This window comes from Sinohyriopsis cumingii, chromosome 3 (assembly GCF_028554795.1).
Source record: "Sinohyriopsis cumingii isolate HCF-2022 chromosome 3, ASM2855479v2, whole genome shotgun sequence".
Taxonomy (NCBI): Eukaryota; Metazoa; Mollusca; class Bivalvia; order Unionida; family Unionidae; genus Sinohyriopsis; species Sinohyriopsis cumingii.
Window position 1 is genome coordinate 46,152,773 of NC_142963.1, and position 20,132 is coordinate 46,172,904.

A 20,132-nucleotide genomic window follows, 5' to 3' on the forward strand; every position below is an offset into this window, starting at 1 on the left:
AGCCACGTCTAGCTATTGACCTCGCATTTTGGATTAGATAAGGGTAGTGGATCAGGCAATTTGTATATTTATATTGAATCTCTTCGGAACCGATTGGAAGAATCGTGCAAACGAGCCACATGTCTTGCGGCAAAATTCTCAAGAAAAAACAGAAGAGGGCATATGACATGAAAGCAATAGCTGCAACTCTTCAGCCTGGGAATAGGGTTCTTGTGAAGATAGTGGAATTGGATGGAAAACACAAAATTGCTGATCGCTGGGAGACTAATGTTTACATTGTGGAATCCCAACAAAACCCGGATATCCCAGTATATGTTGTACGATCGGAAGATGGCAAAGGACCCAAATGCACTCTTCATAGAAATTTGCTGCTTCCTATTGGTGCCTTGCCAATTCAGTCAAATAATAATAATCGTAAGCAAGAGAAACAAGCTTTCAAGTCTGCGACATCCAAGACCAGAAACTCTCCCAAGAATAATATCAGGGAAACAGATTCAGACCAGGATGAAAAAACTCTGTATCGCTTTATCTTCCAAGTGATAATGAACTGATTGGTGTATCTGGTGGTTCCAAAACGGTTGATACGGGAGATATATCTGTCAGGAACAGTGTTGAATATGATTTAGCCGGCGAAAATTCAATTACAGACCCCTCCAGTGAGAGTTTTAGAGTGGATGATGAAACTTCTTCAAACTAAGATGATGGTGATCCCAGTGTGGGAGGAGAGTTAGTTTCAGCTAGTGCAGTTGATGATGATGAGCACAGTGGTCATACTGCTGAACAGTCTGGAACTATGAATCCAGAAGACACTGTGATCGACATTGATAATGACTCTGCAGTACCAGGTCACACCAGCATTGAGAGCCCAAGTAACGTAGTAGTTACTGATGAGTTACGAACAGAGAAGAGTTCCTTGCCTGTTCCAGCACCACGACGTTCTAGTCGAGTGACGAAACCACCTTCATGGATGACCTCTGGAGACTATGTGATGTCCCAAGCCGTTAATGAGCCAGATTTAATTATTACACAATACTAAATGAAAAGGTCATACTATAGTCTTAAGTTAAGAAATTTGCAGTGGCCAATTTACAAAAAGGTCTGTTGCCAACTCGGAAATCTTGTTAACGGTCGACTGTAGCGACACCATAGCATATTATGATGAGGCGTGGAAAGAGTTAGTTCCCTTGCTTCTTAGAGTTCTTCACAGAAGAGTACATTCAACAGCAAACATGGCAAACAATTTACCGGTTGACATGGAACTTAAAAAAGTAAAAATCCAGCGTTGATTTTATATGTAGAAATAATATGTTGCTTTAATGTATAGACAAGACTCAAAAATGATTGCAGAAACCATCGGCTGTGAAGTATGTTGTTGCCTTGATAGATCATAAGCCAACTTGAGTAATGTATTCAAGAAAGCGAAAAACTATGACGAATTAAATTTCATACCAGTATCACGTGTATGAACTACAAAACAGACTTTTAGAACATATCACTAGAGTAGTAATCATGCGAAGAGCCGCTCGATACTATTAGCAGTTGCGAAATGAAAAGTTTTGTCCTGTTCTTTAACATTATGTATGTCAACGTGGTCATGCAGGCGTTTTGAAAGCCACAATGCCACCATTAATCATAAATTTCACCATTCTTATAATCTAACTAAAGTTTGGAAGGAAGAAAATCATTTGTTAAAAAAGCTATCTGACTTAAAGCGGTTAACCGTCCTTGAAACAAGATGTTAGGTTTAAACAACGTTCATATGTTCAGTTTAGATTGAAGGGGCACCCTCGCAAATCAGTCAACGAAATCACTTTTAATTCCGGTCTTTCTTGGGAATGCTTTTAAAGTAGTGATGTGGTACATTCAGCAAATTTTGTTAGTGACTGATAAGAACAACATTTGCACATTGCACACAAATTGGTTCGAGAGGAAATGTAGTCCTACACACAGGGGCATATATTGTTGCTTACAATTTACTTGTCATACATGTACTATATAAAAACTACAAGGGAGGACACTTCTCTCCTCTCTTGTATGACTTATTTAAGTAGAAATGCCAATATTTCAGGCTACATTTTGCTTCGCATAATAAATTTGGTACTGATGTTTTAGGTCAGACTTTGAATATCCGAAGTTTGGCTTACTATCATACCTTTAAGGAATGCCAAATAGTTTTCCCACACTACTGCTTGACATGGCCATAATCATGCCTGATTGCTATTCTTCCTGTAGAGAAGGTCATTCTTGGAAAGGGTTTTTACCAAAGACTTGATGTAACATCTGGTTGGTCTTAAATAAATTTGTGCAGTATGACTGCCACATTGGCCTTATTGCTACTCCTTCAAGAAGTAAAATCATATCGACATGTTTTTTCACTAGAAGGCTTCTAATGATGAAAGAATAGTAATAAATGACATTGGTATACAACATTGCAGACATCTTGAAAATCTTCTTATTGCAACTCTTCATAAATGGAATATCATATTCAATGGGGTTTTCCCAAGAAGATTAATTATGATATTTAGTTGGACTTGAATGAAAACTGTGTCAATTTGACCTCAGATAGGACTGCCATGGCATCCATTTGTAAAAATCTATTGTTGCTGTGCCTCCAATTAGAAAGTCACCAGAATACTTCTTGTGGTGTCTAATTGGTATTGAATGAAAATGATGTCGATATGACAATCACCAAAAGCTTGGTGCCAAGTTTCTCCTAAACGAAAGTGGTACTCATCTTTCATACAGTTGCAGGTTTTAATAACATTGCACTAATTTGTCAGGGATGGTTTCAACACTCAACAGTTAAAAGGAAATGGTCTTATCTTGAATTCCTGGAAATGTGATGTGATGTGATTTGGATTTTTAATGTAGCTTTAAAAAAATTTCAGTCATGTCGCTATGATGTCTGCATTGTGGCAGTTTATAGTGATGTCTAGCACTGGGGCATCATGCCGCAGACATGTGGCATGATGTCCCACCCAGTCTCATTATCCTGACACCATGCCGACCAGTCCTAACACTAATCTCTTAACGCTCAACTCCAAGTGAGGCATCTGTTAGTACCATTATTGTAAGTCTTTGGTATGATATTGCCCAGGGATCATAACCCATGACCTCCCGCATCCAAGGCAGACACTGTAACAACTAGGCAACCGGAGCGGTCATGGAAATGTTTTTTAGACAAACAGTATAAGCCACATTAAGTGATTTGTGTTCCTCTTTATACTTTATCAGAGCTTACAATAAAATTTGGATGCAGACAAATTCCATTTAAAATGCTGCTGACTGGAGGAATGATGTATATGTGTTAGTTTTTTTGAATGGGTATTTTAAATTTGTGTAGTTAAACTGATCTTTTTACAGTCAATTTTGCATCAATGAATATAGGCAGATTATATATATTTTGTTTCTAAAATTATTGATTGGATTGCATTTGAAATTTGATTACATCACAAACAAGTATTTTGTTACCCGTTCTTAAATTTGTTACATTTGGATTTTATTTGGGGGCTTTTGGTTATAGTTTTGTTCCTTTGGACATAATTTAATGTTTTCTCTGAAGATCTACTTTCATTGGCTATAACATTCTCTAGAATCAGGTAGCTTAGGCTAACATTATGGTGTCTTGTAGGCAACTAATTGGAGGTTATCTTTGTTTTTTAACTTGGGTTGCATTCCATGATAATATGCATGCTAAAAAGGTTTTGGGTTTTTTAAAAGGGTTTATATTAAAAATGTGGCCTTGTATTTATAGGATTTTACCCATGTATCTCTTTTGGGATGCATAAACTACTTGGCACTGTAAAACTTGGATTGTATACATACATATACATAACATCCATACATTATTATCCATCCACCCACCCTCTATCCACCCATCCATCCATCCATCCATCCATTCACCCACTTGAGATAGCTCATGGCCATAAATTTCAGCATCTTGCAAATTGAGTACAATAATGGTTCACCAGAATCTTTATTTTGATGGAGATAAATATAATGTTGTTTTACAAATATTTTGCAGGCTTTCCAAGACATGCAGATGAAGATGATTCTGACAACACAGCAGTTGAAAGTGTCGGATGCTCAGATCGAAACACTCAAAAGAAATATTCAGCATTCTAAACTTGTAGACAAGGAACTCTCTGCAATACCAGAGCACACCAAAGTTTACGAAGGAATTGGCAGAATGTAATTTTTATACTGTTGTTGTTATCTTTCTTAATACATATTTGATTGTTTAGCATCTTGTAGGAATTAGATTGGTATGGTTAAGGTAAAAGGTCTAAATATTTTGGAAAAAACATATAACCATAAGTGCAGAAGCTTTTTTAAATCCAGTGTCTTTGTGGTGCTAAGCAGTTGCCTTAACCACTTTTAGTTTTCATTAAGTTAAGATGCTAATTGCTGTCAGCTATTGTTTCCTTTGCAGGATTAGATGATTGAATTTTCCTATATTATACATCAAGATTATAATGTTATCTTTTTTATAGATTGATGTGTTATATTTTAGGGATTTTTGTGAAGTTCTTAAAAGTTTTATTATACTTTTTGTTTCTTTGAAACAGTCAGTACATTTAATACTGATCAATATATAGAATAATGCTCTATAAAATGACTTACAGCTGCACACACAGCATGATGGATACCTGTAGATATATGCATGTGATATAACATAGGTAGATGACAGGGACACAAAATTGTCAAAGGACAGATAATTCTGCTTCTAAACAAAGAGCAGTTTGTTAAACCCAGCTACTTTTTGGGCACTCTCTGACTATCAAGGCACACATGGATAGAGTTCTGAGATGTAATTCTTTTGTCATATTCTACAATTTTGATGTGGTTTCATTTTAATGCTGGTCACAAATCCATGGAAGATGACTCGTGTCTGTGATAATTGAGCAGCAAGTGGTTGCTGTGTAGAGTCAGTCCATGGCTATGCTTGATACACAGTGGTTGCTGTGTAGAGTCAGTCCATGGCTATGCTGGATACACAGTGGTTGCTGTGAAGAGTCAGTCCATGGCTATGCTTGATACACAGTGGTTGCTGTGTAGAGTCAGTCCATGGCTATGCTGGATACACAGTGAAGAATGATATTTCTCTTGTCACAGGGCTTTAATTCATGAACTGTATTGGAGATATTGAAGAATCATTTGAAGCTCTGAAAGGTATGTGCAAGATGGGCCCTGATTTTGTTGATAGCTGATCAAAAACAGTTTTAAGGTTGAAATTGCCAAATGGATGCTTGCCAGATATGAAAGGAGTGACCAGGTTGAGATTATCACTGGTGATGGAACATGAATTTACTTATTTGAACACAATTTTGGAGGAAATAGTAAAGTTTAGATTGGAGAAAATGAGCAGAGACCACAGATAACTTGACAAAGTAAAATTGTCAAGACAATTTTATTCAGAATTTTTTAAAATGCCAGTTAAATTGCCTGTTCATCCAGGTTTCTGTGTCTGACTAGTGTCACTGTTCATTTTGATGTCTCCAGGGTGTAGCCAAGAGTTGTTGAACACTGGAACCACCCGTCATACACCAGTATCTGAGGTATCCATCTGCTTCATAAGAATGTAACAGCACATAAATCTACTATGATGACAGACTTTCTGAGTGAGGACAGGATGCAAACTTTGCCCTCCCTTTTTACTGTCCTGATTTAGCTCAGAATGAGGTTTGGCCGGATCCGGTTATCAGGGAATCACAGAGAAGCAGATGATTTGAAAGCTACCATGCAGTTTGAAGACAGTGCAGTTTTCCATTGTTTGAGCAGCACACCAAATGAATACAAAATTGCTTTGGATACTTGGATAATCAGACTGAGAAAGCATGTAGAAGTGTATGGGGAGTACTTAGAGTACTAATAATAAACTCTCTTGTAAAGTACAGTGATATTCACACTGAATTTTCATATACCTTCAAACCATAATTAATTTTTGTCCTATAATATGTAGTTCATAAAATATTTCTTATTAAAAATTTGCAAACTGTAGGGACTTGAGAATATGAAATTAATATTTCCCCAATAATTCTTCCAGCATCAGAGAAAAATATTTAAAAGTGGATGAATAATATATAGACAGTAAAGTAATACAGTGATTTTATTAAAGAAAATTAATGTTAATATTATGTGACAATAACTTTGCTCAGTTTCTTTTAATAATATGAAAAGAAATAAAGTTTAAATTACAATGGTTACACTGTTTTGAACGAAAATTGACCAGGTGTATGCAGACTTGGAAATTATCAGAAAATTGTAGTTTGGTGTAATCTGTTGTACAGTCATGGTATATCATGGATAGTGTTCTTTTTCAGTTTGGTGTTTGTATTGATGATACTAGGTTGAGATTGAATTGAAATCTGTTACCCGCATAAACCGTATACTTAAGAGTCATTTATAAGTAAGAATCTGATATTGTCATATTCTCACATTTGTAGATACATTCTGATAAACCATATTCATCAGTGAATCTGTCTGTCCGTCAGCTTTTCTTTGTAACCTAAAATCCATCTGCATAGGTTGTGGAGGGCTGGTCATATTTGGTTAGGAGTGAAATGATTTACATATGCATGATTAATGTTGCCATTTGGGAACACTGATACTACAGGGGAAAAATCAAGACAAAACAGTGCTTACTGTATAAAGTTATTTTTAATTTTTGATGACCATGAATAATAATTAGTCACTGGCCTCTTCATTCATTTGTTCTTTAGATGTGTATTTATATTCTCTTAGTGTTATTTGTGTATCATGATATGTATCAATATGTAGCACTGGTATATTGTTTCATGCCAATATTTTGTATGATATTGTAGTAGTAGTTGTAGGTTTAATGCCATTTTTCAGCACACGATAGGCTATACATGGCGGCCAGTATTAGTGGTGGAGGAAGAACCCGGGAAAAGCCCGGAAAGAACCACCAACCCATGAGAAGCTACTGGCAAGGTTTCTCACATATCCACATTGGCTGAATCCGAGACTCGAACCCACGCAGACAGAGATGAGATGGCAATGATCCGTAACGGAGAGCGCTTTAGACCACTTGGCCACTAGGGGCCACGGTTTGATATTGTAGGAAAATGAGTAGATGATAGTGATTTTGGATCCTGGATGCAACCCTCAGGGGATGAGATAGTTATGGATCCTAGATGCAATCCCCAGGGGATGAGATAATTTTGGATCCTGGATGTCATCAGCCTGATTGAGGAAGAGTGATATATTTGATATGATGTTTCAGAAGGATGATTGGATTTTAGAACAAATTACAGAAATGAGGTTCTGTTGTGTTGCTCATTTATAGGACACATACCTCACCCACTCTTACCACCTGGAGAGTGAACCTTGGCATCCATGCATACCTCCTGGAGTGTGTACCATGCCATTGTTTACTGACAGTGGAGTATAGTCTTTTTAAGAGTATCAACTTCCAAACTGCGAGACAGAATTTTTTTATCACCTGGATCTAGTAGCTTTTTTTTGATGTTCAGCTGGAAAATATCAGTTTGGCCAAGAATGTGGTTTATGTATAAAAAATTGATCCTGTATAGATATTTCCCAAATGATGTATTCAGCCACCATATTTGTTGTCAGCAGACAGATTTACAGTTGACTTTTTATGGTGATTGGAAGTTGAAACAAATTCATTGATACTTTTACAAAAATTACATATATAATGCAAATCAAGATTTCTGTTAGTATCTGTATTTGTGATTTATACATTGGCTTTACTTCATTGTGTCTTGTTAAAAATGGTACATTTTGGTGATCGCATATAGGAGAAACTGTCAGGTTGCCCAATGTCCATGTAAAATGGACAGAATATCGTCTGCTAGTGACCTTATCAGGAAGCATCAATTGTAAGGATTTTACATTTTTTGCAACTTTAATTTTTTATACATTTTAAAGAACTTTGGCATTTTTTATGTTTTCTCTTACATCTTGTAAGTAACAGTATTTATGTTCATTTGGAAGGCTTTTTATTTTTGACGTTTTTAGCAATTCTTAGTGTCAGGGGTGGGATGATGTGAGATCCCCACTCCCTATGGTGTTTTGGTTATCATTATCTAGGAGATCATCAACCATGATGTTATCACCCCATTACCATTAATTAAATTTTTTTCTTGCTGTTCCTCGCATTTCTACTGGAACCATGACATAATCAGACCTCTTAGATAGACAATTACACCCTGTCATAGGCTGTAAGTTACTAGCTGAACCATGTCAGTCGACACAGTCATAATGCTGACTCTCTCAAGACTGCTTTTATTAATATCTATTCTGAAAAATATCATTTTATGACACTTTTTTCAAATGGCCCAAGATTTCCCAAAATGTTGGCTCTGGTTTGCCCTAGCTTTGTCATTTCTCACTAAATGACCTATCTCATCGTTATTGAATAGACTCTAATTAAAATTCACTTATGCCTCCAAACGAGAAATTAACTATTATATGCTGCCAAGTTATTGTCAGCCTAGCCCATATGTCTATCTTAATGATTATGTGACACACTGACCACGATAGAATGTACTGTGAAATTATCCACAAAAGTTTGCACCAATACACTTAATGTCAGTGTTTTTACAACCTTATTAAGATCTTTGCATTTTGTTTTCGAGGACTTCAGTTTTACATTTATTTAGAAGGTTTTTGTAAATGGATGTGCTTGCAATTTTTCATGTTAAATTTTCAGAAATGTTCATTTGTTTCTGTGCTATATAACCAGGACTGTGCTGACATGTCATTAAATCCTATACATACATAATTATAGACTTAGTTTGAAAATGCAAAAATTCTCTATCGGTCACTGTAAATGTCATTTTTTGGTGGGGAGGTCCAGGCGAATCTGTTGAACTCAATATCCAGCAATGCATTTCTTAATTTCTTGTGTAGCAACATCATTGCTGTCAGTGCCAACCATGTTAAAATTGTATGTACAAGCTTTATGCTTTAGTTTTATAATGACAAAGCATGCAGTGGGAGAGCTTTCAAGTACTTGGTCATCCTACATGGAGATATATACATATAACAATTAACATGCAATAGGGAGATTGGTCAAGTGAGATATTGTCATATACTATGCAATAGGGACAGTTTTCAAGCAAGGTACAGTTATATAACATGCTGTAGGAAGAATTTTCAAGTGAGATATCGACAAATAACATGTACAGTTTTCATATGAGTCTATTTAACAGCACTTTACCACAATAATGATGGAAACAGAGGGCTAATGAAATGTAAAGTTTTAAAAATGTAGCATAAAGAGTTACTCATGAACATTAGGAAGATAAACCCCTCTAAATAAATGTAAACATGAAGTACTATAAGACCAAATTATAATAATTGCTCAGTTTCAGATAATTTCTCATGTTCTGTGGGTATTATTATCAGTTACAATATGATATTATAAAGTGAAAATATGTAAATTCATTTGATAAAAGGAGGTAAGAAATGAAAAAAATAAACTCTTTTTCCTCCAACAGTGTCCAAATTTGAAACTTTCTTTTTGAAGAAATCTTGGCAAATAGAGGATAATTTTCAAGATCACATGATTTTTGCATTTATATTAATGTCTCATTAAAAAGAGCATTCATACTAGCAGCTGTTTGATTTTCTTGTTCAGGGATGCTCCTGGCTTTTAAAAAGCTGTCGCCAAAAAAATCGCCAACCTCAATATTTTGTCGCCAATTTTCAAAAAGTGTCGCCAGAACAAGTAGTGTACATTTTTTCAAGTGTTAATTTAGTCTGTTAATGTAACAGGCAATGAAAATTACAAAAGATGGGTTGGTTAATACTCTAATTACAACAAGCATTAACAAAATGTTACAAAGTGTTACATGAAGATACGTCGCGATTTTAGGGCTGCCCACTTGTTGAACGCAGTTTCAAAGTCTAATTTTTCACATCTGTACATGCTGATTCTTATTAAATTCTCGAGAGATGAGATGCAGAGTTTATTTCTGATGTCAGTTTTTATGAGGTTCATCTTACTGAATCCACATTCACAGTCTAAAGTGCTGACAGGTGACACCAGTAGTCTCTCAGCAACCCCCCCCCCCCACACCCTTATGGCTAACTTCACAAAGCTTGTAGTGAATTGCTTCCTAAATCCCAAGAATGATCACTGAATGCTGTATAAATTTTCTCAACAAACAAAATAGGATCTCCATTCCCACGAATGAAACTTACATGAGTCAACACTTGGCAATATTGTACCGTATATATAAGCATAAATTCACACCCTATTTAGGTATTCTTTCACTCCTGTATTTTGAGAAATAAATAATTATTATTAATTATGCAAAACTGTTTTCTTTTTAGCTATTTTTTGTTGCGGAGTTTAAGTCTCTGCAGCCGTAACACGGGATTGATGGCAAAAGGAAAAGATCAATGAGTAAAATGCTGCACTGGCGACAGATATAATTGTGATTGAGATTTTTTCCATTTGCTTTGTATATATACGCAGTAGTCGGTACTTCAAAGGTTATCAGTTTTCTATGAAGGTTCAACAAAACTATTGTATTGGTATATGTAAAAAAAAACAAAAAAAACAGAAGGATTAGTCATTCAATTAATTGTATCTGTTCTATTCGCGTCTTCAGAAGTCGGTCAGTTGTAGGTATAGTGCGGTAGCATGAATGACTGTATCACAGCATACAGTACTCAGCCCAGATGTCAGCATAAGCAGATTATGATGTAACAATGCACTGTAAAGATGGGGTTGTCAATAAGAACAAAGGATCGTTTGTTTAACAGATTGATTCCAATGCATTACTTAGTCAAGTTTGTGGCTTCCTTTCGTTCTGGCTTTAAATTTATTCAGTCCAAATCCATGATTGTATGTACAAATTAAATAACCAAAAAGTCTGTCGCCAAAAAAATCGCCAGATGGGATATTTTTGTCGCCAATAAGGAAAAAAAATCGCAATTTGCGACATTGGCGAAGCCCAGGACGATCCCTGCTTGTTTCCTGAATTTACCACAGTTAGACATCATCCATTTCAAAAGTGTTAAACAATAATATGGAAATTGACATTTTAACTTTGAGTGGTTAGATTTGAAAAAAGTGATTTGTTTTCATAGCAAAAGAATGTCAGTGATTAATTGTGATAAAGATTCTATATCATGCCAGTAGTAATGAAACTATTATATCCAAATGTTCTTGAGGTACAATATAAAGATTTTAATTAAATTTTAAATGAGTCTATTGATTTTTAAGAGTTTAGCTAACAATTGATGTGTAGCAGTGCTAGCTGTAGATAATTATGTAACAATGTTTGTAAGTTCTTCCTCTTTTATCAGGTTTGTACTCGCACCAATATCTGAGGCAAGGACTACACTTGACAAGAAAATAAAAGCTGCAGAGGAAAAAATTAAAACAATAGAAGTAAGTATTTTGTTAGCTGATGATAAAACATTTATCTGCAATTGGATGTGTTACAGGTTACATCAGTATATTGATTGCTATAAATTAACAGCAAATATCTGATGACATATGGTTCTTGTGTCAGTATCGAAAAAGAATGTATTTATATGTACCACTTAGGATACAGCCCATCCTTTCTCCTATGTCACCATCCTTGAACACATCTTACATCCAACCAGTGTATAATTTGCTCAGCTCTTATTTTCAACATATAATTTTTCTTTGTGAAAAAGCTGCCTCCAAAAACAGACAAGTTTTGTTTCATTACTTAGATGGCTTGTGAAGAGAGGTTGCATTGTATTGCTAGCATAGACAATACATGTCATTATTCATTCTACATTTAAAATACCTGAGAATGTGGATCAGTTTGAAAATACTTTACTTTGCAAATACCGTCTATACTCAATTATAAGACCAGTCCAACTGCAAACTGTACAGACCCAGATCTGTCATCGCATAAAGTGCTAGCTGATCAGGATCTGTGCAGTTTGTTAGGAGTAATCAGTGGAACAACAGAGACCCACATATGCAGGCGCATTATGCTACAGCAGATCTGGATCTTTGTTGTTTGCAGCTTGACTTGTAAGCAAGTATATATGGTATTTCTTTTCACTTGACTTATTTTGTGTGTGTATGTGTGTGATTTGGATTTTTAATGTAGCTTTAACAATTTTTCAGTCATACTGCTACAATGTCTGCAGTGGGACATTTTATGGTGTTGTCTAGCACTGGGGCATCATACCACAAACATGTAGTAGCATGATGTCCCACCCAGTTACATTATCTTGACACCAGGCCGACCAGTCTAACACTAACCTCTTAATACTGAGCTTTAAGTGAGGCATCTGTTAGTACCATTTTTGTGAGTCTTTGGTATGACTCGGTCAGGGATTGAACCCATGACCCAATGCATCCGAGGCGGACACTCTAACCACCAGGCCACCAGGGCGGTTTTGACTTATTTTGTTCTTTTTCATAATATTGGATTATTGTTCAGAGGTTATTTAACTGTATCCTGCATCTTAAGACTTTCATGTGCATTTATTTGGTCAAATATAAAGCAGTATTTAAATTAGAAGAACTTAGACACAGTCAAACATGCAAAGAATTCAGAAATAACAATAAAAAATGCTAGAGCCTAAATTAGTACATTATTTGCTCAACTGGTCATAGAGCAGAAGAGCTTATGGGATGACCTGTTTTCAGTCATCCATTGTCCTCCCATCCATTAGCACACGTTTGTTATTGCTATTTTTAAAATTTATGCGCATTCGGCATCATGCCTAGTTTGTCATAGATGAAAATGGTGCAGCAGGCATTCAGTATAGCTACAGTGGCCATTCTGAAAATTATTATTAGTTCTACAGAATGAATGGTTGAATCAACACTGGGTTTTCATTAAAAGACTTCTTATTGTGTTTAGTTGTGCTAGGTCAAAATAGTGCTAATCTGAAGTCTAATATGACAGTCATCTTGAAAATCTTGTTATTGCTATTTCTCCAGAACAGAATGGCATATCAACATGTGGTTTCAGCAGAAGGTTTATGGTGTCTACATGATCCTAAATGAAAATTGTTGCACTTGGGCATCAAAAATATGGCTGCCACAGCATCCATCTGGAAATTTGTGTTATTGCCACTCCACAATAGAGGGTCATATCAACATGGGGGATTTCACTAAAAGATTTTTTTATCTCTAGTTGGTTCTAAATGAAAATTATGCTAATCTGTTATCCAGTATGACTACCACAGTAACTATCTTGAAAATATTGCTACTTCAGAATGGAGAGTAATAATATCAACATGGGTATTTGACTGGAATACATTTTATGCTGTTTGATTGTTCTTAAAATGACAATTGTACTGATCCTATTTCCATTATGGCCACAAGGCAGCCATTTTGAAAATCTTGTTATTGCTGCTCTTCGTAAACTGAAAGTCATATCCATATGGGGTTTTCACCAGTAGACTAAGCACGATATATGTTTGGCCAGGCTTCTCCATGACACTGAAATCTGTGAAAATGTGTGCATGCATTTTATTTTGGAATCTTGACATTCCAACATACGAGTCCTCAGTTTTTTTTATGTTGGTGAACCTCTGTTTTATTTAGTCTGTTCCTAAAAAATCAAGCATTAGTTATGTAGTGTACGGACTGTCAAACAAAGTTCATTTGATTGTAAAAAGCCTAAGTGAAGCTGCAAAGGTGAGATCTTAGCTTAAAAGGAGATTAAACCACTAGTGAATTAATTGCCAGTGCTTAATGATTATTTAGATCAAAAGACCAATGATACGTGTATGTGCTTTGAAACCCTTGCTTTGATAAGCAACTTTTAGCTTACTTTTTATACGTAATATTTTAAATCATTCTGCATTATTTGGAATACTTGCATTTTATCATATGCCATATTTAGAAAAATAATGAAAAGATTTTGTGACACTTTTGTTCATCAAAGGGATATGAACTCCAGTGTTAATCGTCATAAATCATCATTTAAAAAGTCAGCTTTTTTCAGTGTTGTGTAATTTCAGGGTTCACATGTGAAATTTCAGGTGGTCATTTTATGTTAATGAAAAATGGCCTTTTGTTCAAAGTTTTGTCAAAGTTTGTGAAATTGGTGGAAATGGAGTTAAGTTTTTTCTTTGCTATGTTTTCATTAAATTTTTTTTTTAAAATGTCAGTTTGTCAATCGGTATGATGGTAACTACCATTGGTCTAAAACTCTCAGTAAGTGAATAAAGGGAAGTAACTCACAAACTGGCAGTTTTGTTGGATTGTGCATGCATGTTCGATCCAATTTCCAGTTAACCATCTTTTTCTGTGAAGATTTTGTCACAGTTATTAGAGTTGTTGCAGTGTTACTGGTGCAGAATTGATACATAGATATATAATTTGACACCTTTTTAAGTCTTTTGAACTTTTATCAGGGCTGATCCATTCAAACATGCACTGTACCAAGGGAAGGCAGTTTTTTAAAAATACATGCCAGGGAACAGAGTTCATTTTAAAATGATAAAAAATTTATAAATATTATCTATGGGTGAGTACCCCACTTTAAAATTGCCTTCCCTGGGTCCCATAAATGTTTTAATGGAATGGCCCTCACTCAAGCAATGCTGGAAGTGATCTTTTATGGACTAATGATTTGAGATGTAAAATCATGGTTCATAAAAGATTCCAGTGAAAATAAACACAAAACAATTTGCACTGTTTGTAAGAAAAAGCTTCAAACTTGCTGCTTTTGGAGGGAAAGTCATTTCCAGTAATGTAAAAGGCAATAAAGCACAAGGATTTACTAAAACAGTCTCAGCCATCAAGCTTTTTAAGTAAATAGTACTTTATCTTTTCAACAATGTCTTTAGAAAGACAGTTAAGCCGCCATTGTCAGCCAACTTTGAAGTACATATGCCAAAATGATGTTATCAAAGCTGAAATCATATGGAATTTGAATGTTGAGAATAATCATTACTGTTTCAAATCATGTGATGAAAACAATATGTTTTGCTTGATGTTCCCTGTCATTTTTTATTTGAAAGGTAATTAAATAAATTAATATGGATGAAAAACTAATCTCTTTCTTGATTCCTGTGATGGCAGATCTGGATCTGTGTAGTTTGCAGTTGGATTCATCTTATGACCAATTAATTATATACATAAAATATCCTTAATGACGAAAATATAAACTTCGATGTTCATATAATTACAAGTTACCGTACAGATGCTAATTTTCTGTGATTTTCAAAGCAATTTTCTGCTTTTCCATTTCTTTATTCAATTTTTATTTTCAAAACACATCTGATTTAGATTCCCTCTAGTTGTAACATCGCAATCACTGTTTTCAATTGTTTTAATTTTCATTCCTTTATAATAAATTAATATAATATTGTTTACACTCTCTTGTAAGTCCAATCATACTGCAAACAACAAATATAGTGATCAGCTGTAGCATATCGCACCTGCAGATACAGGTCTATGCTGTTTGTTCTTCTGATTACTCCATACAAACTGTGCAGACCCAGTTCTTCTGGTGCATTATGTGATGGGAGATCTGGGTCTGTGCAGTTTTGCATTTGGACTCATAACTGATTATATATGGTACCAAATATTTCACAATGAATGAGGGTTAGCGATTCAATGACATACATAATATTGATGACCCAACAGTACTTGCATAATGCTCTTTATTATTGCAAAGGAGAAATTGTATCGTTATTGGGACTCCTAATTTTAGGACTGGGACTCCAGCTTTCCTAAAAGAGGTAGTCCGGGACAGCAACTTTCCTGTGGTTCTAAATGAAAATGATGCTCATTTGGCCATAAAAGTCATCTTGAATTGCTTTTATTGATACTGCTTCTAAATGGAAAGTCTATCCATATCTTTCTTTCACCAAAAGACAAATTTTGATATCTAGTTGGTCATAAATAAAATTGGTGCCAATTTGACCTTAGATATGGCCACCATAGTAGACATCTTGAAAACTTGCATTCACTAGTCCTCCTAAATGGAAAGTCAAATTGAAATGGAATTTTCATCAGAAGGCTTTGTTTGTTGTCTAGTTGCTATAGATCCAAAATTATGCTAATCTGACATTCACTGTGGGTGAATGTGGCAACCATGGCAGCCAACATGAAAATCTTGCAAATAGTCCAGTCTTATTTCAATATTGCTGTCACAACGGCCATCAGAAAAAATCGTGGTATCACTACACCTCCCGAATGGATGGTTATTTTGACAAGCGGTTTTCACCAAGAGTTGAAATCATGTCTAGTTTGTTGTAAATGAATATGGTAATAATCATACGTCCAGTATGTCTGCAAGATTGGCTAATTAGGAAAGCTTATTTCTCAGGAATGTCCGAGATGGTTTCAACACTCAAGAAAAAGAAGACAATTTTTTTGTTGAATTCCTGGAAATTCTTTTCGAACAGGAGAGCATCCATCCCTTTGAGGTCTGTAGTTAATATTTGCACGGAATTGTATATTGAAGTATTCTTTTGCAGTTAATTAAACAGGATATTTTAAATTTAGCCTTAAAATGATGTATCACTTTTTAAGCAGTGTCATTTTAATAACCTTCATTGCCAACTTTACATTTTTACATAAAAAGTTAGCTTCATTTATCGGGCACTTTTACATGTATTGTTATGTAATTTTTGTAGTATCGTAGCTGTACTCATCATGAAACATGCAGATCAACACCACCAAAGATGGTCACATCAATCTTGTTTTCAATCCCCATTGACTATGCATTAGCATTGATCTCCATTTTTGCAGACACTTATAATTGTGTATAGTGATGATGCTTATGCATATAAAAGTAGTATTCTTTGCATTCAGAAGTGTACCTGTGATGTAATTTCAAATTCTTATGATTGAGGTAGTTTTGGAAAATGGATAGAATGAGCAAGTGCGACATCATTCCTTGTAATTTGCAGTGGATTTTCATTGACTTGAATTGTTTTAAATTTTCATTTATATAGTCAGTTTTATCTCAGCATTGAACACTTCATTCACCAATGAAATCTTCACAAATATTTGTGGGGTATTTCACAATGAATGGAGTATTTCATAGGGAATTGGGCATTTCATAGTGAATGGGGTATCTGAGATGGACATTGTTTATTATTTGCTGCATTTTTGAAGAAGCAGATATTTGAATAGCGGCAAGGTAGACAACTCTGTATAGCTTCCTCTTTTCTGGTGTTTATACAGTACATTTGAATATGGGCAAGGTAGATAACTCTTTAGCTCCTTCTTTCCTGTGTTTATGGAGTGCTTCTCTTTTTCAGCCCATTGTTGCATCACTGAACTCTGTTCAACACTGTAAAATGTTACATATTATATCAATTGTGTTACTAATTAATAAACTCAGTTTGTCCAGCATCTAGGTGCAGAATATCTGAAATAAACAGAAATTTGAAATCAGATCGCATGGAGTGGATCAGGACGGAAGATCCATTTTGATTTATCATTTATAAATATGAACAGTTGTTTGTATTAATTATTTATCTTGATAATGTCTGAGGAGCTGACAATTTATATCTGAACAGTGGACATTTTATATTGATATTTTCTGGATGAATTTTGAGATGATGTGATGTAATCTGTGATTTTAGCAATAGTAAGATTTCTTTTATACCTACAGGCATGTGCTTTCGTTTTTTTTCCAATGAAAAGTTTTGTATTCAAAGGCAAAACTAAATATCCTCAAAATTTGAACTGAGATTTAACTAAAAGATAAATGATTGTACCTTTATCTTTTGCAGAATACTAAGGCGTATTTGGAACGAAGTATAAAGGAAAGTGAAACCAGTTTGAGAGATCTTGTGTTGTCAAAACAGCAAAGCCGACAGTGATAAAATATTGTGTTCAGCTTTTTACTATATCAATTTACAGTTTCTTTGTTGTAAACTTCTACAATCATGCCATTAAAAATGATGTAAGTACCTTTAAATGTTGTGGGTTCTTTTACCATATTTCTTTTTCATCAGAAGAGTGTATATGAAAGTCACAGCTTTTTTTCCATGCAATGTTGGCATTTATGTCTTACTCATTCAAAATGGAAAGGTCTTTGTTGCATGTTTACATTAAAGTTTCTGTGTTGAATTGCAGGCTAACACCATTTCAAAGACTGATAGTATCATAAATCTCTCTGAATGTTGATTTTCTTGAAATATATCATTGTTCTAAAAATCTGTGATCTCATTATCTCACCAGTTTGAAATACAACAGAGCTTATGTCTTTACTAATGGCATTATTGATAATATCCAAAATGAGGTTGATAAAGTTTCAATTTACCAATAATACTGCCAGCTATGCATTGGTTCCTCATGGAATTTACCATTCAGGTTAATGGTATAAAACTTTATTTTGCTGCTACTGCTGCCAGATGTATACATTAATTGCACTTATCAGTCTGATTAATAGTATAAAAGTTTTGTTTTATTGATAATCCTGCCAGCTTTATGAAGTAGTCCTTCATGGAACTTAGGATCATCCCTCCTGTTGGTATGAACCTGTCAGGGTGAAATTAGGACACAGTGACCTGCCTTGTTTTCACAAAAATAATTTTTTAATTAAGGTTACCCCAGTGTAGATGTTTTCTCTTCCACTCATATCGCTAGCTATAGGCGTATTATGTTCATGTAACATGGTTGAGGTGTTTCTTGCATCATTCTGAACCACACCACAATGATCCACTTTAATTTAAATTAGCAAATGTTGTATACAGCTAAACTTCATTGTGAAAGTTTAATCTTACTGGCAAATACATGGTTGTAGGCATGATATGTTTGTATGGAACCTGGTCAAGGTGTATCTTGTATCATTCTGAATCGCCGTTTCTTTTATTTCGTGTAATGATGTTGTTTTTACCCCCGTCAGTGTTCTCCACAGGCCCATTTACCATTGCAGTTCTGATATACTATCATTTTACCCCATGATGCTTTTGAACCCACCAATATTCAATGCACCAGTGCCAATATACTTTTGTTTCCCACTATCCTTTGAGTGTTATTCTTATAAACAGTCATGTCATCAAATTCTAATCTTTATCACCTGAGTGACACTGTTTTTATCACTTTTTGGGTGTATAATTAGGTATACAATTAAGATAATCCAGCATAATTACCATATTACATAGTCATTGTCTTTTGTTCCTGACTTTAGTGCCAGAAATTACATAGCAGTTTATGCAGTTCCTAATGAAAATTCATAAATGACACCTGAAGAAATGACACAGTTCATATGGTCTTTGAAGGTTTTTGACAGTTTGTGAAAAATGAGGTAGCATTTTCAAGGCCTTAAAAGTTTGGAAAAATTGAGCAGATTATCCTGAGGTCCTTAAAAGTCTTTTATAATTGAAATAAACCAAAACATTTTAATTTCTTTCCATAATCACAAATAAAATTGTCCAATGTTGCTAGATTCAGATGTAGTCGAGTTTTCCTGGTTTCTTTCTTTTACTGACCCATTCAGTTTCATTTGTAGTATTTTGCATTCGTTGTTTTCTTAAATAACATAACTTATATACAAAATGTTAGTGAAAATAGGTCTTGGAAATCTATGTTTGTGGTCTTTGAAAGTTTGAGAAAAGTCTTTGAATTTATCATTCAGAATTCTGTATAAACCCTGAATGAGTGAACATTATACATTTTTTTACGTTTCTACACTCTCTTCTCCCTATTTTGACTGCCTTTGTCCTATTCTGGTTGGATAGAGAACTAATTTCACCCAGATATTCCAACATGGATCCTGAATTATTGGTCTAGGCTACTTTAGATTATTTATGCCCCTTGCTACTCTTGTTATAATTAACTTCTCTTCCAAAGTAAGTATCGCAAAGGACACAAACATATTTTTTATATAAAGTTTTGATTCAGGGCAGTTAGAATTTCATCCCCAAAGAAAACCCAGAAAAATTTGATATTACCATGTATTTAAATTGAAAAAAGCTAATGAGATCTGGCATGAAAATATGATATAAATTTGGGAAATAAAGAATGTTATGAAAATATATGTTCTGCCTTATTTCATTGATTTGTTCACTAATAGGATAACACTTGGTTTTGAAACATTTTGTGATGCAGTCATGCACTTACCCTGATGCTTTAGAAAATTCCTAGGAGATCCCTGCCAGTGGACAAGTTTTATTATGAATATGTCTAGCTCTAGGGATGCAGGAAATGACAAATCCACTTG

At 34.7% G+C, this 20,132-nt stretch overlaps 1 protein-coding gene across 2 annotated transcripts; it reads left to right on the top strand.

The window, feature by feature from the left end:
• The first annotated feature begins 1,154 nt into the window (after positions 1-1,154).
• LOC149802794 (prefoldin subunit 1-like) lies at positions 1,155-19,949 on the top strand. Of its 2 annotated transcripts, none has more exons than XM_089952228.1 (4): positions 1,155-1,268; positions 4,025-4,191; positions 11,308-11,392; positions 17,698-19,949. In XM_089952228.1, exons 1-4 carry the CDS (start codon positions 1,230-1,232, stop codon positions 17,785-17,787), a joined length of 381 nt encoding a protein of 126 aa, XP_089808354.1. In that variant the 5' UTR covers positions 1,155-1,229; the 3' UTR covers positions 17,788-19,949. The 2 variants fall into 2 exon arrangements, with proteins under 2 accessions (XP_089808354.1, XP_089808353.1); XM_089952227.1 differs by having other exon boundaries at positions 1,253-1,364.
• Positions 19,950-20,132: the final 183 nt, after the last annotated feature.